The 26,772-nt window shown below is 43.0% G+C and overlaps 1 protein-coding gene across 2 annotated transcripts in view; it reads left to right on the forward strand.

Moving 5' to 3' along the window:
• Nucleotides 1-26,496, forward strand: part of LOC137348049 (protein FAM237A-like) — a 35,655-nt gene extending 9,159 nt beyond the window's left edge. The window contains exons 1-3 of one of the 2 annotated variants that reach the window (XM_068013169.1): nt 15,591-15,718; nt 19,968-20,345; nt 20,783-26,496. In XM_068013169.1, coding sequence (XP_067869270.1) covers nt 19,985-20,345; nt 20,783-20,820 — 399 coding nt within the window. In that variant the 5' untranslated portion in view covers nt 15,591-15,718; nt 19,968-19,984 and the 3' untranslated portion in view covers nt 20,821-26,496. Of the gene's footprint in view, nt 1-15,590; nt 15,719-19,967; nt 20,346-20,782 lie in introns of those variants that run through there. The other variant, XM_068013179.1, reaches the window with a different exon arrangement.
• The last annotated feature ends 276 nt before the right edge of the window (nt 26,497-26,772 follow it).

Here is a 26,772-nt window from a genome sequence, read left to right on the forward strand (position 1 = left end):
CCGTCCTGTGTAACAAAAACTGACTTTTCCTTATCTAGGGGTGTCAAAGGAATTTGACAGAATCCCTTCAACACATCTATCTCTAAGACACATGGTGTTCCCCACTCTGTCCATATAGTCTTCTAAATGAGAAATTGGGTAGGAGTCTGCCTTGGTGACCTCATTGACTTTTCTGTAGTTGATGCAAAGTTGGGCCGACCCACCAGATTTAGGCACCAAGACCACTGGCAAATTCCAGCTGCTCTGACTTGGCTCAAATAAGCTGCCCTCCAGCAGGCATTGAACCACTGCTTTTACTTGGGCGTGTTTGTTTGGACCGAAGCAGTAAGGATGTTGTTTTAAAGGAATAAATCCCCCTGACCCACATCATGTGTGGCCAAGATGTACATCCCAGCTTATCTCTCCAGACTCTTTAAAATGTTGTGAACATCCTGTTTAGGCCTTCACATTGATTTGCTTCTCAAGTGCAAAAGCATGTTGTCCAATTTTCCTAACCATTCTGTGTTTGCCAACCTGATAGTTGGAGGTTCAATCTGAGAATTGTCTAGGCCTCCTTCTGCCTCATCCTCACTATCCTTTTCCTTCTCAACAGTCCCGTTTATCTGACATACCTATACTGGCTTATCCTCCACCCTGCGATAATATTGCTTTAACATATTGATATGACACAACCAGTTCTTTTTCCAGCAATCAGGGGTGTCAATCAAGTAATCTACCTTACCGACTCTTCCAATCACTTTACATGGGCCACTGAACCATGCTTTTAATGGTTCCCCCTGTCACAGTAACAACACCAATACTTCATCCCCTGGTTGAAAATTGCAGGTCTTTGCATTTTTGTATGCCCAATTTTACTTGGGATGCTTTAAGGTGTTCCTGAGCCACACAAAACTGCTTTTCGTCATTTGTAAGGCCTGGCCAGTAATAATGTTGGCTTATATGTGATTTAGTCTTCTGAATCCCCCTACGTCCTGCAAAAGGAATGTCATGTGCTAACCTTAATAATCCCTGATGACATTTAGTTGGTACCACTATCTGTTCAACAACTGTCCAGTCTTTGTCCACAGGTCTATGAGGCAGTGTCCATTTCCTCCTCAAAACCCTATTTTCCATATCATAGCCTTCTGGGACTCCTTTTGCTTCAGCTTCTGTCAGAGCCGTCTGTGCCATTCTATATAACTCTCGATCAGCTTGCTGTTCTACAATTATTAGAAGATCTATGAAACATCTCATTTGGGTGATCTAAATGCCCAAATAAGGTTTCAGATATCTGTTTGCTGTGCCACTTTTATCTCCGACAATGGAACACATTTAGCCATTTCTTGGGTGATTACACACGCAGGAAACATTCCTGGAACTTGTTCCTGTAATTGTTCAGTTTCTCTAACGTCACTTGGTTTCTCTGTAATTATAGGGGAAACTGATACTTTTGATCCAGCCAAATCATTTCCTCGGAGTAAATCAATTCCCTCTACTGGCAAACTGTGGACAACTCCTACAGTTACCACCCCAGATATTAAGTCACACTCTAAGCATACTTCATATAAAGGTATGGGTATATACTCCCCGCCAATTCCATTAATTAAAACTTTAGCGTTCAAGGTGATCTCTGGTGGAAATGTTATATCTTTCTCCAGCAAGAGTATTTGGGTTGCACCTGTATCCCTGAGTATAATGATAGGTTTTCTTGCCTCACTTAATGGACATGGGAGGTACTTTTCCCTTGGACAAGAATTCATTATAACTTTTAGGTAACCTTTACACTCACTTTAGTTTTTGTATCTGGTTTTACAGCTGCCATTAAAGCTACAGCCTGATCTGCTGTACTCTCAGTCAGAGCTCTTTTCTCTGCATTAGCTTTGTGTACCCCAACAAGTCCTATGGGTTTACCTCGCAATTTCCAGCATTCTTATTTATTTATTTAGAGATACAGCACTGAAACAGGCCCTTCGGCCCACCGATTCTGTGCCGACCAAGAACCACCCATTTATACTAACCGTGCAGTAATCCCATATTCCCTACCACCTACCTACACTAGGGGCAATTTACAATGGCCAATTTACCTATCAACTGCAAGTCTTTGGCAGTGGGAGGAAACCGGAGCACCCCGCGAAAACCCACACGGTCACAGGGAGAACTTGCAAATTCCGCACAGGCAGTACCCAGAATTGAACCCGGGTCCCTGGAGCTGTGAGGCTGCGGTGCTAACCACTGCGCCACTGTGCCGCCCTTCTGAACGAAGATAACCCGTTTTGTAGCAATGATAACACTTTGGCTTGCGAACCTCACTTCTACCCTCAGCACCTTCCTTTCTGGTCTGAGGAGGTAATCCCAGCTGTTCTTTCTTGTCCCTGGCTACTTGCCTTCCTTTCACTCTCCTACTTTCCTTCTCGGGTTTATGGGGGGGTGACAGACAAAAGGTTTTGGTTTATTCACAAGCTCAAAATCATCAGCAATTTCCGCTGCTTACCTAGCTTTCAGATTATCTACATGAGTTCTGGCTACTGAATGGATGGAATTTTAAAACTCTTCCAAGAGAATCAATTCTCGAAGGTTCTCATATGTGGTTTCCATCTTTAATGCCTGTATTTAACTGGCAACGTTAATTTGCTTCACCCTCTCAAATTCTACATACATCTGCCCAGCCAATCTCCGTAAGTTCCGAAACTTCCGATGGTAAGTTTCAGGGACTATCTCATATGCAGTGAGAATAGCCTTTTTTGCCATCTCATAATCTGCAGAAGCCTCTTCAAGAAGTATGGCATAAACTTCATGAGCTCTGCCTCTCAACCTGTTTTGCATAAGCAGTGTCCAGCTTTCCTTCAGCCATTTCATTTGTTTGGCTATTTTTTTCAAAAGATATGAAAAATGCCTTTACATCCCTTTCCTCAAACTTAGAAAGAGCTTGTATAAATTTAAACAGCTTTTTGCTGGGTCTTGGGCTGAATTCAAATTCTTCCTGATCAGAATTTTCCCTGGATTCAAGACGACCCCTTTGTCTTAATTCCATCTCTCTTAATCTAAATTCTCTCCCCCCCCTTTCTTCTTTTTCTAATTCAAGTTTTCTCATTGTCAATTCCTTCTCAGCCTCAAGTCTTAAGTCTATTTCTTTTTCCTGCACAAGATTTTTCGTTTCTAACTGAATTCTAGCCAATGCCACTGCATCACTCTCTGACTTACGATCTTCTTCTTCCTCTTCCAATTCCAGATGTTGGGCTATTAGGCCAATTATCACCACTTTTTTGGCACTGATTTCAGTTCTAACCCCAATTTTGCCACCAATTCTTTTAGTTTATTCTTAGTTAAAATGATCAAGTCATTGAGGGACACATTCTCCTTTCCCAGAAGCTCTGCTGCAACTGCTAATGCCATTCTAATGATAATACCCTTATATGCAAGAAATCTGGTTCCTTTTATTTTTTCTCTTTCAAATTATCACTACCCTTATAATTCACATAATTGCCGTTAGATTTGGACCCCAACAATCGAGCACCCCAACTAATATGATCCCAGACCCGAGAGCAATTAATATGATCCCAGATGCAAGCCCCAATTAATTTGTTATCCCAGAGACAAGCCCCCAATTAATATGTTATGACCGAGATGGGAGCAATGCACTGTCAATTCAGTCCCATCACTCCACAGGTCACAGCATATTATTAAAGTTTTCCCACCTAACCGGAAAACAGCCAAATTAAACACTTTGTTAACCCCCAGAATAAAATACACCAAACCAGGTATCTTTAGACAACAGCAAATTAACTATTTATTAAAAAATTAAATCTTAAACATCATTAAGATGTCTAAAGATCTTATAACTTCTTATTTAACCTAAGCCTTCCATGCACACGCACATACATTTAAAAACTAACAATGGTTAACTGGTTTTTAAAGAAAAAATAGTGTTTCTTAGGAATAAAATAAGTAGTTATAAGTCCTGGTATGGTACGTTCCTGGTTGATGAACTATCCCAGAGTAGAGTAACTAGATGCCACTCGAAGTCTCAAGGAGAATTTGACAAAACAGTTTTTAATAGAAAGACATTCAAAGTATTTCAGCTGCAGCAGGTGTCACACAGTTCTTTCCAGAGAAGCACAGCAATAGGTCTACTTGGATTTTAAAATCGGCAGTCTTTTGGTAAAACTTTCCTGTGAATTCCAGCAAACACAAATAGGCAATAGAGAGAGTTACTTCTGTAGCAGACTTCTTAGAGTTTTGAAGTAAAACGGAATTTACTTACTAGAACAAATTGTTCTTTTTTCAGGTGTTTATTCCTCCTTAGGCAAACACAGTCTCAGCTCAATGTAGATTTTCTCTGTTGAGAAATAGATAGCTTCTTTTCACTGTACAGCACGCTTCATTTGTCTCTAGTTGAAACTGGTTTTAGCCAGTTTTTACATACAGTTAAAAGTTAAAGTATACCATGTGACCTCTTCTGCTGTGGCCTAGGAACAGGTGCCACTGACACACTATGCTCCCCAACCCCCCCCCCCCCCCTTAGTTTTAAAGGCACACTGTTTTAAACAGAGGAGGAAAAAAATAGTTCTGTGACAGTAGCAAGTGAGGATCTGGAAAACACTGCCTGAGAGTGTAATGGAGGTAGATTCAGTCGAGGCTTTCAAAAGCAAATTGGATAATTATCTGAAGGGAAAGAAAAAATGCAGGGTTACAGGGACAAGGCAGAGGAGTGGGACTCGGTGAGTTCACTTGCAGAGAGCTGGCACAGGCATGATGGGCCGAATGGCCTCCTGTGCTGTAACCGTTCGATCATTCTATATTTCATTCTGGTACCTCCATTTCCTTCACCTTGCTTTGCAAAACATTTAAGAAAACAACAGGTAGAATATCATTCCTCTAATTTGTCAGTTTGATAGAGAGGTTGTGACTGGTGCAAAAAATGGAAAGTAACTTCCTGTTCAGGTTATTCTTTAGTTGTTGGGGGTTAAGATACAACATCAAAGAGATACAAGGTTCGGGTAGAGTAGTTGGAGCCTTACCTCTACGACATATACTATGCCAGACCCAGGATTGCTTGATGAATACCCTTCGATGCCTGAAATTCAAATGTTCCACTTCCAATATCAATGTCCCTCACTTCGATGAGCAGAATAATTTGGAATCATAGAATGGTTTCAGTACAGAAGGAGGCCATTCAACCTGTCGAGTTCATGTCAGCTCTTTGCAAGAGCAGCTTAGCTAGTCCCACTCCCCTGCCCTTTCCCTGTAGCTCTGTAATTTCTTTCCCTTCAGGTGCTTATCAATTCCCTTTTGTGAGCCACGATTGAATCTGCCTCTACCATCCTCTCAGTTAGTGCATGCCAGCTTGTAACCACTCTCTGTGTAAAACATTTTTCCTCATGTTGCTTTTGGTTCTTTTGCCAATCAACGTAAATCTGTGTCCTCTGGTTTTCAACCCTTTCACCAATGGGAACAGTTTCACTCTTTCAAGACCTCTTTTGAATACGTCTATCAAATCTCCTCTCAACCTGCTCTTAGGAGAACGATCCCAGCATGTCAAATCTATCCACATAGCTGAAGTCCCACATACCTGGAACAATTTTCGTAAATCTTTTCTGCACCCTCTCTAAAGCCTTCACATCCTTCCTAAAGTGTGTTCCCAGAGTTGGACACAATACTTCAGTTGAGGCTGAACCAGTGTTTTCTAAAGGTTCATCATAACATTCTTGCTTTTGTACTCTATGCCTCTATTTATAAATCCCAGGATCCTGTCTGTCTGTTTAACCACTTTCTCAATCTGCCCTGCCTTCAACGATTTGTGCACATATAACCCCCAGGACCCTCTGCTCCTGCACCCTTGTTAAAATTTTATCCTTTATTTTATATTGCCTCTCCTCATTCTTCCTACCAAAATATATCACTTCATACTTCTCTGCATTAAATTTCATCTGCCAAGTGCCCATCTATGGCAGCCTGTAATGTCCTCTTAAAGTCTATCGTTATCCTGCTCATAGTTCACAATACTTCCAAGTTTTGTGCCATCTGCAAATTTCGAAATTGTGCCTTCTAAGAAATAAATATATATCAAGAAAAGCAGCGGTCCTAGTACCGACTGTTAGGAACCACACTGTTATACCTTCCTCCAGTCCGAAAACCAACTCTTCACCTGTGTTTCCTGCCACTCAGTCAACTTGGTATCCATGCTGCTACCGTCCCTTTTAATCCATGGGCTACCACTTTGCTGGGAAGTCTATTATATGGCACTTCCTCAAATTCCTTTTGAATGCCCAAATACATCACATCAACTGCATTAACCACATCAACCCTCTCTGTTATCTCATCAGAAAAACTCAATCAAGTTAGTTAAACACAATTTGCCTTTAACAAATCCATGCTGGCTTTCCTTAACTAATCCACACTTGTCCAAGTGAATGTTAATTTTGTCCCAGATTATCGTCTGTAAAAGCTTTCCCACCACCAAACTTAAACTGATTGTTCTGTAGTTACTGGGCTTATCCTTACACCCTTTTTTGAACAAGGGTATAAGATTCGCAATTCTCAGTCCTCTGGCACCACCCACTTATCTAAGGATTAAGGCCGGTGCTTCTGCAATTTCCACACTTACTTCCCTCAGCATCCTTAGATGCATCCTACCTGGTCCGGGTAATTTATCTACTTTAAATACAGAGAGCCTTTCTAACACCGCCTCTATCAATTTTTAGTCCATCCAGTATCAACTATCGCCTCCTTCACTGTGACTTTGGTAGCATTTTCTTCCTTGGTAAAGAAAGATGCAAGATCATTTACTACCTCAGCCATACCCTCTGCCTCCATCTGTAGATCACCTTTTTGGTCCATAATTGGCTCCACCCCTCCCCTTATTACCATTTTACGATTTATATACCTAAAAAAGAATTTTGGATACCCTTTCATGTTAGCTGCTGGTTGCTTCTCAAACTCTTTTTGCCTCCCACATTTTCTTTTTCACTTCTCTGAACTTTCTATCTTTAGCCAGGTTCTCACTTTTATTACTGACCTGACATCTGTTATATGCACCTTTTCAGCTTCATCTTAAGTTCATCTTTCGTTATCCAGGGAGCTCTGGCTCTGGCTTTGGTTGCACTATCTTACCCCCTCTTGGGAATATACCTTGAATGTACCTGAACCATCTCCTCCTTAAAGGCAGCCCAGTGAGGCGAGGGGAGGTTGGGGGTTGCTCGTGAGAGGGGAGGGAGGTGCTCCAGTGGGAATGGCTTGTGCCAGAGGAGGGACACTCCATCAGGCACAGGGTACCTGATGAGGAAGGCTCCCCCTCCCTCAGCCCACAAGGAGGCCGCCAAGTTTTACTGGGTGGCCTTCTGAGCCACTGAACTGCCCTCCTGCCGCTGGTAATATACCAGTGGCGGTTGAGGAGTCCCTTAAGTGGCCTGGGGCGGGCAAGCCGTTTGTCACCTCCCCCACCACTGGTAAAATTGCAGCAGGGGCAGGAAGGCAATGGGCACCCTGCCTCCCACTCGATTTTACACTATCCTGCACCCACCCCCCCCCCCCCCCCCACCCCCGGCCTTCAGTCCACTCCTGCAGGGGTTGTAAAATTCTGGCCAGTGGTTTCTAAAAGTTCACCATAACTTTCTTGCTTTTTAATTCTATACTTCTATTTGTGTAGCCAAGGATCCTCGTATAACTTATTAACTGCTTTCTCAACCCGTCCTGCCAGTTTCACTAATTTATGCTTATTTACCCGGGTCTCTGCTGCTGCACCCTCTTCCTCTCACACGCATGCGCAGAATTCTGCTTCCTGCTGGTGAGTTTTGAAAATTACAGTACGTTCTCAATCTGAGACCAGTAGCAGCAAAATACAAAGTACATTCAGATGCGCCCGTGCTATGCTGCAGCATCAAGTTACTCTTCAACACTGTAATTACATGCTAAGGCAGATCACCACACCCTAATTGTAATTATTTTACGTTTTTGAGAGTGTGGGTAGAAATGTCTGCTTTGTCATAGTATGAAAAAGACAGGCAAGGTTTTAAAGTGGCCAACAGATTCACGTTTTTAGAGTTGATGAGCTATTGCTCTGGTCCTAAATGACGGATGGTACCAGGCTGAAACATTGCGCGAATGTCCCCTAATGGGGGATTCACTGCTCGGCAGTCAGATCGATACTTGATTATGGATTGAGACAGTCACTTGCATCGCTGAAAAACAGAAAATCCTTCGGAGCAGCATAGACGTGGCAGTATTATTGTCTCCTTAAAGCAGATACTATATCTGATCAATAAAGGGGAATAATTTTAATTTTACTAAATGGATATGTAAATATTCTGACACAACCTTAAATATCAAAGTTGCCTCCACAGCTGAAAAGGGCTCTGTCCAACAGGGATGACCGAATGCACATAACTATTGGTTTTCTTTGGGCTGTAAATCTCAGAGATCTATTTGCCTTTCTAGTAATCGTAACACTTCGGAAGAGGATTTTCCCCTTGTTCTCTAGGGCTGGTGCTGAATCTATGTGGCGTGATGAATGCACGCTGTTTAGAAACTGCTCTAAACACGGGACAGTTCCAAATGTTGCCAATAACCATGTACTGCACCACCTTGTTGCAAAAAGTACAGCCTTGCACCCACTGTTTCATCGAACATCGAGTGTCGTACTGCTGTCTTTTATGATGTGATGATGTTCATAAAGATACTTTATTGCTGTTAATACCGTTACATAACAATAATGAGCTGCTGCAAATTGAATATAGGTTTTTGTGTTTAAGGGTGCATTTATCACCTTCGTTACAATGCTAACGTTGGAGCATAAGTAGAGTCAGTTCAGCCACCTGACACTGTATCCAGTCAGAACATAGGGCTGGATTTTACCACGGGCTTCTGGACCATGACATCCAAATCAAGTGAAAGGGGGGGGGGGGGGGGGCAATGTCGAGCCTGTACATGCTGGTGGCATGTGAGGCCCCCACTTGCCAAGAATGAGGCACATTCATTTTGTCATGAACATTGATTTTTAACTTGTTGGAGCGAGGAAATAACTTGTTAAACAGATCTGCTGTGGCTGTAAAAAAAATTTACATACTAACAGACATCGAAGGTGAAGAAGAACATTCCAGGGCCTGCTAAGGAGAATACCTTCCACAAGGGCCAGGACTGGTTAGACAAGCTGGTCACATGACTAACTGGCTGTTCCAGCGTTTTCTTTTGAACTGGCCACAGAGAGTTTGAACTCAGAAAGACTGTCTGCTCCCATGTTTTTCTCACAAGCCTCTCAATCCACTGAAGACACATGAACCCCAAGAGAGAAAAGTCTCCTACAGCGAACAAGGTTTAAGAAGAATACTGGGCCCCAACGAAAAGCAAGATCTATCTACAATCAAGGCCTCTACAGTGATCTTGAAGAATGGTAACAAAAACCCTTCAAATATTGCCTCAAACTTTTCCACTTTATTTTTTCTTCTGCTCTGTTCTGTCTCTATTTGCATGTGTATATCACATATGCATGCTAGTGCGGGTATGTCATGTATCCATAAGGCATCAACTGAATTAGAGTTTAAGTTTAATAAATTTCAACTTTTCTTCTTTAAACCTAAGAAAACCTGTTTGTGCTGGTTTCTTTGCCTTATAATTGGAATGCGGATTCACCAAGGGGAGCTAAAAACATGGTGTTTTAAAAATTAAACCCTGTTACAGTAAGACCGGGTGAAGGCTGAGAGGGACCTCAAGACACCTTCATCACCGAGTTGTAACAGAAATTTGGGGGCTTGTCCGGGATTTTACCCACTGACAAACGATAGAAATTGGAAGTGGGAAGCCAAACTGTTCCCATTCAAAAAAAAGAGCAAGATTTCAATACAGGTTTTCTTGTGGTTTGTGTGCTTGAATACTAACATGTCTGCAACTGAAGCTAGTAGCTCCCAAGCCAGGGTGAAGTAACTTGGGATAAGTTAAAAGTGCTGTCTATGAAGCAGTTGAGAAAAATGGCTGAGCAGTGTGGGATCACTGTACGCGACAAGACTAGGAAATCTGAACCACTAAGGCTAGTGGCCAACCATTTTTCCCTTGAATCTGAAGAAGCAGAAACAGGGTTAGAAGTAGACTCCAACAGGGTATTGTTAGCAAAGATACAATTGGAACAGAGGAAACTCGAATTTGAGGAAAGGGAATGAGAGAGAGAGGCAGGAGGGGGAGAAAAAAAGAGTCTTCCAGAAGGAACATGAGGAGCGAGAAAGAAAGAAGAAGGAACAGGAGAGAGATGAGAGAGAGGGAAAGAACATTCCAGAAATAATCCAAAGAGAGCTGAAGTGGCTTGAGTTAACTCGGGGGTGACAGAGTAACCCCAGTGAAAGCATGGTCAATATGGAGGAGCATAATTCAGGGCTGGGTACAGAATTGTTAAAACTAGCTCAACTAATTCCCAGATTCAATGAGGAAGATGTGGAAGGATTTTTGTGTTTTTTGAGAAACTGGCAAGGCAGCTAAAATGACCTGGTCTCTTTTACTACAAAGCAAGCTAACTGGAAAAGCCCATGAGGTTTATTCCCTGTTGCCAGATGAAAGTTCATCAAATTATGAACTGACCAAAAATGCTATCCTCGGGGCATATGAATTAGTACCCGAAGCCTATCGCCAAAAGTTTAGAACCCTCAAGAAGCAAGCTAATCAAACTTATTTGGAGTTTGAAAGAAGTAAGCAGCTGGCTTTTGACCAGTAGCTGAGGGCTCTTGAAATACAGCTCAGCTATGAGAATCTCAGAGAAGTAATTCTGTTAGAGGATTTTAAACACTCTCCCACTCTTCATAAAGACCCATGTAGAGGAGCAGCAGGTTCAGAGAGCCCGGCAAGTGGCCGTTCTGGCCAATGAGTTTGCTTTAATTAATAAGTTGGTTTCCCAGGGGAAAACCTTTCCTAGTCACCCCCACAAATCCAAAGGACAAAGGTTGGGAAGGTGATAGGACCCTAGCAGTCCTGGGGGAGAAAGAAAAGCAGGAGACAGAGGGGGTCCTCCTCCAGCCAAAAAGGAAGGTGCTATGAGCAGGAGCAAGACGTGGAGACCTGTGTGCTTCCATTGAAATAAGGCAGGGCATTAAAAGCTGACTGCTGGAAACTAAGGGAAAACCTGTAGGGATAATCAGGGCCCACCCGCTCAGTGAAGATTGGAACCTGATGGAACGCACAGCAGAACAAGCTGTGGCTTTAATGCGGTAAGAGTGAGACCCAAGAAGCTTACGGCTGCAAGTGCAGGAAAATATAATAGGATTCCTGAGGGTTATCAAGGTTTTGTGTCTGAAGGGAAAGTAACCCCATACTGCTTGAGTGGGGTAAGCAAGCCCATGGTGATTCTCAGGGACACAGGGGCCACTAGATCCCTTCTACTGGGAAAAGGCCTGACCTTTCCCCCAGAGAGTGCAGTGAACACCAAAATGGTGGTGAATGGTATTGGAGGGCAGTGTAAGCCTGTATCTGTACACAGGATGCACCTAGAGTGCGACCATGTTTCAGGTCCAGTGACCGTAGGGATGGTCCCTAGTTTGCCTGTGGACCAGGTTGACCTGCTCCTAGCTAATGATCTGGCGGGGGTGAAGTTGGTAGCTCCCCCCCCCCCCCCCCCCCCCCCGCAGTAGTGAAAGAAAGACCGCAGGAGGTCAGAGAGACAACGCAGTGGCAGTAGCCGGACCCCTGCAGTTTTCCTGAATGGATAGTGGATCAGGCCATAATCAATCCAGCTCCCCCAGAGGAGACTACATTGGCACTGCAGGCAGATGACCATGAGGCCTGCCTGTCTGAGACTTTCTTTGGAAAGTTAGGAGACCCAGGAAATTAATTAAATGGATTTTCCCTAACTGAGGCTCAGCAAGCCGACCCAGTATTGCGAGAGTTAGCACAAGCTGCCGAGTCTGAAAGTGAAGCAGAGGGAGTCCCTGATTGCTACTATTTAAATAATGTGGTACTGATGAGAAAATGGAATTCTCCTCACAGACCTGAGAGCAACGAGTGGGCAGTGGTTCACCAGTTAGTGGTACCGGAGAGAAATGGCTGTACATGGCGGTACATGAAAGACCAAAGGCCACATAAGACAACGGTTTGATTGGCCAAAACTCCACAAAGATGTGGTGAAGTACTGCAGGAGTTCCCACATGTGCCAGGTTGAGGGGAAACCCCAACCTACAGTGAAACCAGCACCCCTTAAGTCCTGTACTGGTGTTAGGAGGACCCTCCAGCAGAGGGCTAGTGGACTGTAAGGGACCCCTGCCGAGAACAAAAAGGGACAGGCAGGCACAAGGCTGGCAAAAGGTTAGATAGGGAAAGGGAAAAAGTGACCAAGAGGGCAGGTGAAAGGAAGTCCGGGAGGAATCCCGGATGAAAACCCCTGCCGTCCAGTCACCCCGAAAAATGTGAAAAGTTAGACCCCACATCCTCCTACATAAATACAGACACAAGAAGCACCCCACCAGAGTTGCTAACAGCATTTGCAGGAACCTGCAGAGACAAAGAAAGACCTCCAGGGGCCAGAGAAACCATGAGGGTGATGCCTCACCTAGTCTAGGTGCCACAGGGGAGTGCAGTGGAGTCTGCACAAATAGCTGCAGGCAGGAGTGTCCTCTGGGACAAAGGGAAGAGTATCAAAGAATCTTCCCCCACAGTCAGAACCAAACAGAACCGCCCATGCCCCAAAATCAAAAGCCTTTGCATGACTCAGCAAAGCACTGAAAGAGAGTTCAGGATAGACCCGCCCACTACTGAATCTCCTGAAAAAAAGATTAGCTCAGCAGGAACAAAGACCCTCGGCAGCTGTGGAAATGGGCAAACGGAAGAGAAACTTCCCCAAAAAAGGACCACATGGGATGCCAAAAGGAGGGAGTGGGGAACAGTTTTAATAGGTTTTAGAATTTGTGAATGAAAGAGAGAAATGCATTTTTTTCTCTCTATCATATTTTCTTTTAACCCTTTTAATGAAATGCATTTTTCTCAAATCGCATTTCATTCCACTGGGTGTGGAGTTGTCATCTGGGCCCCCACCTGCCAAGAATGAGGCACATTAATTTTGTCATGAACATTGATTTTTAACTGTTGCTGGGGCAAGGAAATGACTTGTTAAACAGATCAACCGTGGCTGGAAAAAATCATATACATACTAACAAACATCGAAGGTGAGGAAGCGCATTCCAGGGCCTGCTAAGGAGGATACAATCCACAAAGGCCAAGACTGGTTAGACAAGCTGGTCACATGACTAACTGGCTGTTCCAGCGTTTTCTTTTGAACTAACCACAGAGAGTTTGAACTCAGAAAGACTGTTTGCTCCTGGACTGAAAAGATCTCCCCTGTCTACTCCCATCTCTTTCTCACAAGCCTCTCAATCCACTGAAGACACATGAAGACCAAGAGAGAAAAGTCTCCTACAGCAAACAAGGTTTAAGAAGAATACTGGGCCCCAACAAAAAGCAGGATCTATCTACAATCAAGGACTCTTCAGTGATCTCAAAGAACCGTAACAAAACTCTTCAGACATTGCCTCAAACTTTTCCACTTTATTTTTTCCTCTGCTCTTTTCTGTCTCTATTTGCATGTGTGTATCGCATATGCATGCTAGCGTGGGTATGTCGTGTATCCATAGGCGTCAACCGAATTAGAGTTTAAGTTCAATAAATGTCAACTTTTCTTCTTTATACCTAAGAAAACCTGTTCTGGTTTCTTTGCCTTATAATTGGAAAGTGGTGAACAAGGATTCACCAAGGGGGAGCTAAAAACATGGTGTTTTAAAAATTAAACCATATTACAGTAAGACCAAGTGAAGGCTGAGAGGGACTTCTAGAAACACCTTCCTCACCAGGTCATAACATCGGCATCAAGACCAGTGGCACAATCTTCCCAGAGGTGGTCTCCTAATTGGCCACCTCCATGCTTACTGTCTTGTTAAGGGCGGCTGGTGAGCTCTCGATGCAGCAGGTCCAATCCGAGGCCAGCAGTTCTGGATCCAAGACAGCCTTACCGGGAGAGGTGAATGCTGCTGGGGCCGTGAGGGCACCTCAACATGGAGATGCCCTCGGAAGCATGGATCTGAAACAACAATAATGAGGGGCAAGGCTGTTCGGCCCCTCCATGAGGAAGAAAACCTCTCTAGTGGAATTGTTTAGGTCACTGGTGCAGTCTTTCCTGCCCTCAGCCCTTCATTGGGACATGGAGGCCCAGCTCCGTGACCCCAGCCTGCTGTTGGGACACTGCCTCCATTAAGTTGGTGGCCACATGCGGTGAGGGGTCGGTCTGCTGGCAGTAAAATGTAGACGAGCTCACAAAATCGCCCCTAATTACAGCTTTAAATTGGCTACCACCTGCCCCTGGGAAATTCACTGACCGCGGGAATACATCAGCAATATATCAGACTGCCAACATATTCCCACCCCCTCTCGTGCCTCTGAGCCCGCCACCATGGGGCTGGAAAATTCAGCCCATCATACTTCAACGGCTGGCATTTTCACAACAGAAGCAAACAAAAAACAATGTAACTCCAGAATACCAAACAGTAATTTTCTGACAATGCTACCAAGGGGGAGCATCAACCCATCAGAAATTAATCTAGCGCTCCTGTGAAGTGCCTTGGGATGTTTTACTACATTAAAGGCACTATATAAATGCAAGTGGTTGTTGTAAATGGCCGGAAATTAGGCCCAGTGCGTGCACAAATTTCCGAGAATTACCAATGGACACCATTGCTATGTCATTGTAGTGATGCCAAAAGCATGGGAAAGTGAGCGGAGTTGCAAATTGGTTTCAAAATCACAGACTGAGTGCGAAATTGCAGTGCCTTATAACTCGCCTTCTCGCGACACTCAGCAAAGCTGCATCACTCTCAGTTCCGTCTGTGCAGTATAACTGCGGTCTTAGTTATTACATTGCACATCCCTGCTGCACCCTCATACACTTCCTTTCTAAAGGTGCAGAATAATGAGTTGTACCGAGCATCTGTCCTGGGTTTCCATTAGTAAAATAGCGACTACAGAACCAAGACAGATGTAATAAATATTATAAGTTTGTGTTTTAGCGCTTGCTGAAGTTCTAAGGTGGGATCTTTCGGGAATGTATCGTGTATGTTTACAGTGTTTTAAACTTTTATTTCCACGCGAAACTGATTTTCATGGTGCATTATGCAGTTCTCATATTTAAAAGATACTGGAGAATTCATAGAAACGTCAGTACACATCTGATAGATTATTTTTAAAATAGTATTTTATCGATGGTAATATTTTACCTTGGAAACATAGATAACTGCACCCTTCGCCGGTTATACAGTAAACCCCGACACAGGAGTTGCTTTCACATGAACTCTGCAAGCAAAAGGAGTACCTTATGAGACTACAGTAGTTGTAATAGTAAAATCCAAACTAATGCCCCTGAAATTTCGGGTAACTTCTTGGAATCGAGTTGCTCATTGACAGCTGTGGCACCGTCATCGGTATCATTTGCATATGGTTGAGTATGGATGGTTAATCCAAATTATGCAATACAAAACAGGGTCATTTTAGTAGGCACACGAGAAATGGAAAAGGCTCACAATCTGACGCAAAGACTGTGGGCGGACTGTGGTATAAATATATGCGCCGAGTTCCAGGTTACGTCTAAACCTAACTCTGGGATCCAACCTTGCTTTGCCCAAGGAAGCAACTTCTCCTGCTCATTGTCAGCGACCAATACCACCAGGGTTGCTGAATCTGCTGATGTAGCAGTGCTTCACAGCAAAAGAGAGAGACGGACATCTTCAGTGTAAGTAAATATGCATTTCCCATCCCAAGTTTTTTTTTACTGCTGTATCATTTGTGTCAGCCTGGATGTTAAAGGGAATTTTTAAACGTATTTTTATTGGACGCGATAAGATGTTCGTAAAATGAATCTTCAATTTTAAGTGTCATATCTGATTATTTTTTTTGTTTCAACCAGCTGCTCAGGCGAGTACCTATGCCTGAATGAAGGTGACAGTTTCTTTGCAGGCGTGAGCGATTCGCCAGATAACAACCTGAAATTGCGAATTACACAGCGTGTAACATGACAGGATAGCTGCACAGTGGGGCTACCGGCAATCTAGTAACACCCGGGCACCTTCACTGACATCTAGCCGCAGCAGAAGGAGTAATTTCCACACTCCTTACAAATTGTCCATTACTATCACATACACTTTAATTCCAGTTCTTTTTCCTCTAAGAGGATGAAACATAAGAGGTTAAACATATCAGGAAAGATTGCACAGGCTGGTGCTCTTTTCTCTATAAAAAAGACTGAGGGGTGACCTGATAGAGGCCGTCAAGATTATAAAAAGGTAGTTGTCGAGATGATGTTTCCACTTGCCAGAAGGCCAGAACGAGCGACCATAAATATGAGAAAATCGCTGATAAATCCAACGGAACTCAGGAGAAACTTGCTTGCCCAAAGAGTGTTTATTGTGGAATTCGCTACCACAGGGAGTAGTTGAAGTGACTAGCATAGATGCATTTAAAGGGAAGCTAGAAAGCCCATGAGGCAAAAAAAATAGAAGCATATATTGATGGTGTTAAAGAAAGAAAGGTGAGAGGGGACTTGTGTGGAGCATAAACACCAGCATGGATCTGTTGAACCGAACGGCTTGTTTCTATGCTGTAATAATACGCTAAGTAACATTTCTTGGGATCTTCGCGGCCTCCCGAATGTCTGCAGATTTTTTTTTGTTTACATACTCTTTATTCAGTGTTTACAATTTATTTCACCGTATTTTTATAACTGCTTTATTTCAGATTTAGTTAAAACTATTTGAAATTTTATTGACAGTCAAAGTTCCCCTTGCTTATCTAGATGTGGATCGTATGATATTATATCGTAATATTTTATCAACCTTACTGCTATCAGAAATTGGATATCTAAATCACCTTAAAATAACAAGTTCTTGGGATAGGCCAAAGGCAATGGTAGATTCCGGTCCTTTAAGACATGCCGAGTGTACCTGAGACCACATTACACATGAAATTATAGAGTTACGGTAAGGCATGTAGTAAAGGTGAAAGCCATCCTCCAAAGTTGGATGCAGAGAGAGTGAGCAAAGCTTTATCAAAGTGCAGAAACAGGCATTTGCTTGAAACTTTCAGCAGGTCAGGCAGTATCCGCGGAGACAACAGAGGAGTGGAGTATGGACAACAGTCTACACTTAAAATAATCACCCCGCTTTTCCTCGCTACCGTGCTGACTGACTTGCTGCGTTTCCATTATATTCTTTCGATTTCAGATTTCCAATACTGTATCTGCAGTTTCATTTTTGTCAAATTTCCATATAGCGTCGAGTTTTTAAAAAAGGTTTAAATACATTTTTATCAACATATTACATCTCATGAGGTTCAGAACGGGAATTTTATTTGCAAATAACAAGTTATAATTCATTTTATGTACTTACATTTATAGTGCATCGAATTAGCCGTGATCTCCAAGGTGTGAGGATTATTGGTGTCTAGATTCGGTTTCCAGTCTTTTGACTAGGACCCGATAGCTGTTCAAATATTTTATGTATTCTCATTCCCTGCATTCATACGTCGCCTTCTCAGATCCCCCTGCCCTGCTCCGACTCTGTATTTGGAGAATCCGGGAGAGGCCAGGTGATTTTTCTCTGCCTCTTCCTGGCACAGCTAGCTTCTCGGGATGAGCAATTTGTGCAAATCGAACCGAAAATGCACCTGGTCTCTCACACTCTCACTTAGGAGTTGGTAAACGCCTTTGCGCTCTCTTTGCACAGTGTAATTCTAGGCGGACAAGCCGTTATGTGCAAAAAAAAAATTTATGACTTGCAGTATTCCATTTAAAGATCATGACCCACACACAGAAACTGCTCTTGATATAGTTTTATATATTTAGTTCCATTTTGTGGTCGAATGCTCCCCAAAGCTAATTTCCACCGTGGAACTGCTTTTTGTCATAGACCGTCTTACGAAAGTACATCTCTTGCATTCGGCTTAAAGGTATATAATTTGGAGGGGGTACAAAGACCAGTCGTGTCCAAAAAGCTAGAAGTAGTGGAGGTCCAAAGAGGCTTGCGGGTCCAGGACACAGGTCATTAAAATGTCATGAACAGCTAAAGAAAATAATCAAAAAGCCTAATGGCATTCTGGCCAAGATATCTAGAGGACTAGAATACAAGGGGGTAGAAGTTATGCTACAACTATACAAACCCTGGTTGGACCACACCTGCAGTACTGTGAGCAGTTCTGGGCACCACACCTTGGAGGGAGTGCAGGTACATTTACCAGAATGATACCAAGGATTAACCTATGAGGAGAGATTAGAGACAGTAGGTTTGTATTCCCTGGAATTTATAAGACTAAAGAATGATTTGAACAAAATTTTCAATATTATAAGGGGAATAGATAGGGTAGATCAGGGTTGTCCAACAGATAGCCCATGGGCCAGGATTCGGCCAGCCAAAGGTCCATAAGGTCTGCGGATGTATTTCAGAGATAAGAAATTTTCCATTGCCTTCTTCTTTCAGACTGGCTTTTAAAAAGATCACACGTCAGTTTCACAGCTGACTGGTGCTGACATCGGGAACAGCGGTTTCTCAATTTCGGACAGATTTGGGGTTTTCTGGTGGGTTCAAACTTCTTTTTTAATAGCCTGCTGGGAAACGTCGAATCTGTCCGAAGTTGGGAAACTGCTGTTCCAATGTCAGCACCTATCAGCTGTGAAACTGACAGCACAATTTAAAAAAAAACTGACCAACCGCAAAGCTGCTGTGCTGAGTGCTCCTGCTCCCTGCAACTATCAGAGAGAGAGTGAGACAGAGAGAGGGGTGGAGGGGGGGAACAGAGAGGGAGGGGACATATAGAGAGAGGGGGCAGAAAGAGAGAGGAGGAGGAGAGAGAGGAGAAAGAGGGGCAGAGAGAGAGGGGGACAAAAAGAGAGAAAGAGGGGGACAGAGAGAGAAGGGGTCAGAGAGTCAAAGGGAGACAGAGAGAGGGGTGCACAGAGAGTGAGGACTACACAAAGGGGGGACAACACAGAGATGGGGAACACAGAGAGGAGGACACAGGGAGAGTAAGAGACAGAGAGGGAGAGAGAGTGAGCAAGATCACTCCTGACAGATGGTCATCTATCTGGAATACTCTGCATCACTACAACAAGCGTGCAGGCAAACATTGGCTATTTGTATAAACAAGAAAATGCCGGGTATTTCGATAAATCAATGTCCAACATAGTGATGAGAAAGTAAGTCAATAAATTAGTCTTCTCATTTAAAGCTTCTTTACAAAAATGCACATTTGTTGTTGTTTTGATCAATAGTAAGATACATTTTTAATGCCTTTATCTTTCCAAAATTGTCTCACCAGCTCTCTATGTAAGTCAAAAATTGTAATGTGCCCCCTCCCCCCATGCAAAAAGGTTGGACAACCCTGGGATAGATAGCGAGAAACTAATTCCATTGTTTCAGGAGTCTAGGCTAAGTGGCATGATCTAGAAATTAGAACCAGACCTTTCAGGAGTGAAATTAGGAAACACTTCTACATGGACAGGGTGGTAGAAGTTTGGAACAAACTTCTACAAACTGCAATTGATACTAGATCAATGGTAATTTTTAAATCTGATATTGATAGATTTTTGTTATCCAAAGGTATGGGGCAAAGGCAGTTTTATAGAGTTAGGTCCAGATCAGTCATGATCTCATTGAATGGCGAAACAGACTAGAGGGGCTAAATGGCCTCCTCCTAAATCTGGCCAGATATTCATAGAATCGTACAGCACAGGAGGAGGCAATGGTGCCAGTGTTGATATTCAACCATTACCAGTGCAGAATAGTATCTGCTATTTTCCGAAGAACATAACTACTTAAACGTCCTGTCAGTGAGTGATAGCATACCGTTCATAGTATGAAAACATCGGCACAGCAACATTCACCAATGATAGCGAACTGCTCGTTTATTTTCCTGATTTGATTTCGTAATGCTCGATTTAAAAAGACTCGTCAGCTTTCAAACACCTCGTTGTTCTTTCTTTGCATTGTTAGACTGGTTCCTGTTTAGTATGCAGTCTCTGGGCGGCAGCTTGTTCCTGATGCTGATCTGGATCCTGATAGTGGTTATGGCTCAGAAAAGGAACATTGACCCGATGAGTCTGGGGGAGATCGACCCTCAGTGCTGGGAGAGCTCCTCCCTCGCCCTGGTCGAAATGAAGAAGCTGCGAGTCGCGGAAACGGTCAGCGGCCTCTGGGACTTCATGATCTACCTGAAACTCTCGGAAAAACCCAAACACGCTGCCCTGTTCATTGACCTGGCCCAGCTCTTCTGGGATATCTACGTGGACTGTGTGCTGTCAAGATCTCATGGGCTGGGCAGGAGGCAGATCGGAACAGCATATACCTTGATGCATCCACAATACACGGCAGGTAATTCCTTCTTATACAGTGCAGTCAAGCATCATTTATTGTGTCTTTTTTTTATTGTTCTAAGAAATTAGGATTAGTCTTGTTTTCTCTGTGACAGTCACCTTTTCTTTAAAACAAACTTGTCGGCATTTGAACCTGACATTTAGCGATATTAGCAGTCGAACGCTGCATGCCATTCCTACTTTAAGGCAGACAATAAAAATGTTTATATTAAACAAGTTTAGGACTTCTCTGAATTTAACGGACAATGAATTCGAAATGCCTTAAGCGCTGGTGTGCTTATTGTGGTCAACTGTCGTGCCTAGATTTAGAATTTGGATGCAGTTATATTTGTGGGCGTCTCTCCATTAATTTACTCCCATTTGGTTTTAACTCAAATATATGATGGAGCTCCGAGAAACTGATTCACATCCATTCTGGTGTTCTGTTTATTGCAGGTTTAACACGTTCAAGTGACAAGCAATTAAAGTTTTAATGTCTGCAAAGTGATCCCAGAAGAACTCGAGTCACCGAAATACCAACTCTCCCATCCAAGTAAAGCAAGACTGTCTGTTCCACCCGCTGTATCAATGAATATGTAGAAAATACTTCTCCTTAATATTACACAGCAGTCCTATTCATGGGATGATGCAAAGCTGCAATTAAAATAGAGTCTCGTTCAAAATAGACTTAAAATCGAATATTCAAATCAAAAGAAAACTAATTGAGATGGAGTATTTTTGCCCAATAAGTCTGCTAAAAAATATTTGAACCCCGCATGGATAAGCGTAAAATAAAATTGATAATATTTCAACCCCAGCCACGCAATCACCAATATAATCAAAGAGCCACAGTTTCCAAAAGTTAAGATAGAATTTCCAAACTAACTACTCACCACCTGGTAGCACATTTAAAGTATACTGACAAATTCTCGTTCGAGAGATGTAAAGAAAGCTAATTTGGTTCTGATTTGATGCACTTGCTTATAATGTCTTCAAATACCTAAGAAACCCAAATGCCCTTTAATAGGTTTTATTCAGCCACATGTACTCAGGTACATTTTTTAAAAGTTAAAGGTTTGTGTGTTTATATTTAAGGATTAACATCACTGCAAAGTGGTTTCTACATAAAAGCGATGTGGAAGTGATGATGTAACATTAACAAGCCCAAACCCTACACAGTCTCCCCCACTAATATGTGGGACTAATGATGAAAGTTATGTGAGTTGTTTTGCAGGTTAGTCCCGCAACTGCCTGACTTAGTCGTACTTATACAACCTTACCCACGAGGCAATCTCCCAGACTCCTCCATCACCATCCTTGGGTATGTCCTGTCCCACCAGCAGGGCAGACTCACCAGAAGTAGGGGCACAGTTGGTGGGGAGTGGCCCAGGCAGTCCTCAACGTTGACTCTAGATCAAATGAAGTCTCATAACTTCAGATCCAATAAGGGCAAGGAAACCATCTGCTGATTACCACCTCCCACCCTCTCTCAGCTGATGAATCAGAACCCCTACATTTTGAACACCACTTGGAGGAGACACTGAAGATAGCAAGGGAACAAAATATACTCTAAGTGAGGAACTTCAATATTTATCATCAAGTGTGGCTCAGAAATACCAATATTGACAAGCTGGCTAAGTCCTGAAGGACGCAACTGCTAGATTGGGCTTGCTGCAGGTGGTGAGAGAACCACAGCAAGGGATTAACATACTTGAGCTTGTCCTCACCAATCTACCTGTCATAGATGCATCTGTCCATGGCAGAAATGGTAAATGTGACCACCACACAGTCCTGTTGGAGACCAAGTCCAATCTTCACACTGAGGACATCCTCTATCATATTGTGTGTCACTACCACTATGCTAAGTGGAATAGATTAAGCAGCTCAAAACTGGGCATCTCAAGAGATTGTTGAGGTGCCATCAACAGTAGCAGATTTGTATATTGCTCAAATCTGTAATCTCATTGTTTGGCATATCCCTCATTCCTCCATCACCATCAAGTTAGGCCAACCCTGTAGAAGAGCATGCCAAGAGCAGAACCAGGCATACCTGAAAATAAGGTGCAAACCTGGTGAAGCTACAACACAGGACTATATACATGCTTACTAGCAAAGGCAGGATGCGAAAGTCAGAGCTAAGCAATCCCAAAACCAACAGATCAGATCAAAGCTCTGCAGTCCAGCCACATCTAGTCATGAATGGTCGTGGACAATGAAGCAATTAATGAAAGGAGGAAGCACCATGTATATCCCCATCCTCAATGATGATGGAGGCCAGTTTTTGAGTGCAAAACACATCTGAAATGTTCAAGCCATCTTCAGTTTGAAGTACCAAGTGTATGATCCTTCTCCGATTTCTCCTTAGGGCCTCACCATCAGTCTTCAACTCAATTCGATTCTCTCCATGTGATATCAAGCAAAGTGCACTAGACAGAGCAAAGGCTATGGGCCCTGAAAATATCCTAGCTGTAGTGCTAAATACCTGTGCTCCAGAACTAGTCACACCCTTAGTTAACCTATTGCAATACAGCTAAAACACTGGCATCTACCTGACAATATGGAAAGTTGCCCAGGTGTGTCCTGTCCACAAAAAGCAGGAAAAATTCAATCCGGACAATGACAGCCCCATCAGGCTGCTCTCAATCATCAGCAAAGTAATGGTAGAACCATTAACAATGTTATCAAGTGGCACGTATTGGAAGGGATTCTGAGAGACAGGATTTATATGCATTTGGAAAGGCATGGTCTGATTAGGGATAGTCGGCATGGCTTTGTGTGTGGCAAATCATGTCTCACGAATTTGATCGAGTTTTACGAGGAGGTGACCAAGAGGATTGATGAGGGCAGAGCAATGGATGTTGTCTACATGGTCTTTAGCAAGGCCTTTGACAAGGTCCCGCATGGTAGGCTGGTCCAGAAGGTTCGAACACAAGGGATCCAGGGTGAGCTAGCCAATTGGATACAAAATTGGCTTGGTGATAGGAAGCAGAGGGTTGTAGTGGAGGGTTGTTTTTCAGATTGGAGGCCGGTGACCAGTGGTGTGCCGCAGGGATCGGTGCTGGGCCCTCTGTTGTTTGTTATATATATTAATGACTTGGATTTGACTGTAGGGGGCATGATTAGTAAGTTTTCAGATGACACCAAAATTGGTGGTATAGTGGACAGTGAAGAAGATTGTCTAAGGTTACAACAGGATATAGATAAACTGGGAAAGTGGGCAATGGATTGGCAAATAGAATTTAACGCAGACAATTGTGAAGTGATGCATTTTGGGAAGTTAAACCAGGACATATACAGTAAATGGCAGGGCCCTGGGGAGTGTTGTTGAGCAGAGAGACCTTGGGGTGCAAGTACATAGTTCCCTGAAAGTGGCAACACAGGTAGACAGGGTGGTGAAGAAGGCGTATGGCATGCTTGTCTTCATCGGCTGAGGCATTGAGTACAAGAGTTGGGACTACATGTTACAGTTGTACATAACGTTGGTTAGACCTCATTTGGAGTACTGTGTGCAGTTCTGGTAGCCGCACTACAGGAAATATGTGATTAAGCTAGAGAAGGTGCAGAAAAGATTCACAAGAATGTTGCCTGGTTTGGAGGGCTTGAGTTATAAAGAGAGATTGGATAGGCTGGGTCTGTTTTCCCTGGAGCGAAGGAGGCTGAGAGGGGACATGATAGAGGTATATAAAATTATGAGAGGCATAGATATGGTAGATAGCCAGAGTCTGTTTCCCATGGTAGGAGTGACTAAAACTAGAGGGCTCAGATTTAAGGTGAGAGGGAGGAGGTTTAAAGGGGATCAAAGGGGTAAATTGTTCACACAAAGAATAGTGGGTATCTGGAATGAGCCACCTGAGGATGTGGTGGAGGCAGGAACAGTAGAAACATTTAAGAGGCATCTGGACAGGTACTTGAATGAGCAAGGCATAGAGGGATATGGAATTAATGCAGGCAGGTGGGATTAGTATAGATAGGCATTATGGTCAGCATGGACACAATGGGCCGAAGGGCCTGTTTCTATGCTGCACGACTCTATGACTCTAACCTGCTCACTGTTTCTCAGTTTGGTTCCACCAGAAGCATTTAGTTCCACCTTACACCTAGATCCAAACATGGACACAAGAGCTGAATTCCTGAGTTGAGTTGAGAGTGAGTGCCCTTGATCTCAAGAAGCATTTGAACAAATATGGCACCAAGAAGCCTGATGTTAAAGCAGAGCAGGAGAAAACCTTAGCAGAAAGGAAAATGGTGGTGGTAGAGGTCAATCATCTCGGTCTCAGGACATTGCTTCAGGAGTTCCTCAGGACAATGTAATAGGCTTAACTATCATTAGCTGCTTCATCAATGACCTTTCTTCCAATATAAGGTCAGACATGGGGCTGTTCACTGATGATTGCATAGTGTTCAGTTCCATTTGCAATTTTTCAGATAATGAAGCATTCTATGTCTGGAAAACATCCATGCTTTGGCTGTTAAGTGGCAAGTAGTATTCATGCCACAGAAGTGCTGGAAATGGCCATCTCTAACAAGAGATCACCTAACCAACTCCCTATGACATTTGCCAAGTCCCCACCATCAACATCCTGTAGGAAGGGGAGTCACCATTGAACAGAAACTCAGCTGGAACACCTTCATAAATGCTGTGGCTACCAGAATAGGTCAGATTCTGGGTATTCTGCATTGAGCCTCCTGACTCCCCAAAACTTCCCTACCGCCTACAGGGCGTAAGTCAAGAGTGTGATGGAATATTCTCCATTTGCCTATTTGGGTGTGGCTCCAACAACACCCAAAAAGCTTGTCATTATCCAGGACAATAACCTACTTGATTGTCACCCTATTCACTGGCTTAAACATATACTCTCTCCACCATTGGCATACCATGTATTAACTACACAATTCCCTGCAACAAGGCTTCTTCAGCAGCACCTCCCAAATCCACTATCTGAACCACCTAGAGGAACAACAGCAGCAGATGCCTATAAATTCCATCACCCCCAAGTTCCTCTTCAAGTCACACACCATCCAACTTGCATATTGTTCCTTTATCCGCATTGGATCTCCCTGCAGCATTGAAGGAGCACCTTCACCTGAAAGCTTGCAGCTATTCAACAGGAAGATCTACCAGTGCCTTCTCGATGGCAACTAGGTATGGACAATAAATGGTGCCCTTGCCAGTGATGCCCACATCCAGAGAATTAATATTAAATAAAACACCAGAGCTGGGTTCTGACCTGACATCAAGAAACAGAAACATACATTTTCTGGCAGGTGGCAGTATCACATTGCTGGACTTTGACACCAGGTGGTTATTTTTCACACACGGAATAATCAATACATGATATGAAATTTCACATACAGTAAAGGAGGGAAAATCCTGAAATCAGTTAAGACACTATTGGATTCTGCAACAGGTGATTTAAGTGTCTTTCTAAATGGATAACCTAAGATGGCCAAATAGCCTTCACACCTCTAGATATCTTATGTTATTGTGACATCACATAGAATATCACTCCAGTGTTGTGAAAACTATGGTTTAAAAAATGCTCAAGGGTCTACCGCTCATGATCTCTTTTTAAACACACTCAGTTTATCTTAAATTGCATTGGGATTAGAGACACCCTGAAAACATTTAAAAATAAACAACATGCAAAGCTCTGCATACCTATATAAGCATGAATGTACAAAGTTCCCCCATTGCTGGGAAAATTCTAATCATAGCCAGGCAGTATAAATAAGGCACTGCTTTCCTGGACCCTGTACTGTACCTACCTGTATCTTTAAATATAAACTCATCCTAAAGTGATAGTATAAGGCAGCCCTTTATAATTGTTTGTACAGAAATGTTTTGCAGGCAGTCTTACTTTACAGCAAGTAACTTAATAACACAAGTTAATAATTCAACAACTCCAATGCAGATCAGACGTTCGGATGGTAACGTTATTTTTATAGACACTGTAAAGACTACAAGTATATTTTGTTATTGTGTTTGTTCACCAGCCTGAGTTGGAATTCCACTCATGCATATTTGAGCTTCTGTCTTTGTGGCGTGTTAAAAATTGTTTTGTGAGTCATTTAACTGTCACTGGAACAGAAAGCAGTGAATAGCATATTATTTCTGTAAAAGTGGCACAGAATGTCCAAAATTGTTCTTTAATGTGGAATAAACTATATCCATGGCTGAACATACATGACTAATTCCTTCTCTGTTCAGTTTTGAAGCTTGTTGTTGAAATTACACTAGAACAACTTGCTTCAGTAGTCACAGCCTGCTAAAGCAGTTGTCATTTCATCAGTCCTACCAAACTACTAAAATATGTCAATATACATTTTAGATCACTTTTACTATGCAAGAAAGGATTGTAGCAAATAAATAAATCCACACAAAGGGCAGAATCTTTTGGGCTTAGTCCCTGCAGAATGCATCAGGAACCCAATTTACCAATAGGCTT

The sequence above is a fragment of the Heterodontus francisci genome, chromosome 2 (assembly GCF_036365525.1).
Source record: "Heterodontus francisci isolate sHetFra1 chromosome 2, sHetFra1.hap1, whole genome shotgun sequence".
In the NCBI taxonomy this organism is placed as follows: domain Eukaryota; kingdom Metazoa; phylum Chordata; class Chondrichthyes; order Heterodontiformes; family Heterodontidae; genus Heterodontus; species Heterodontus francisci.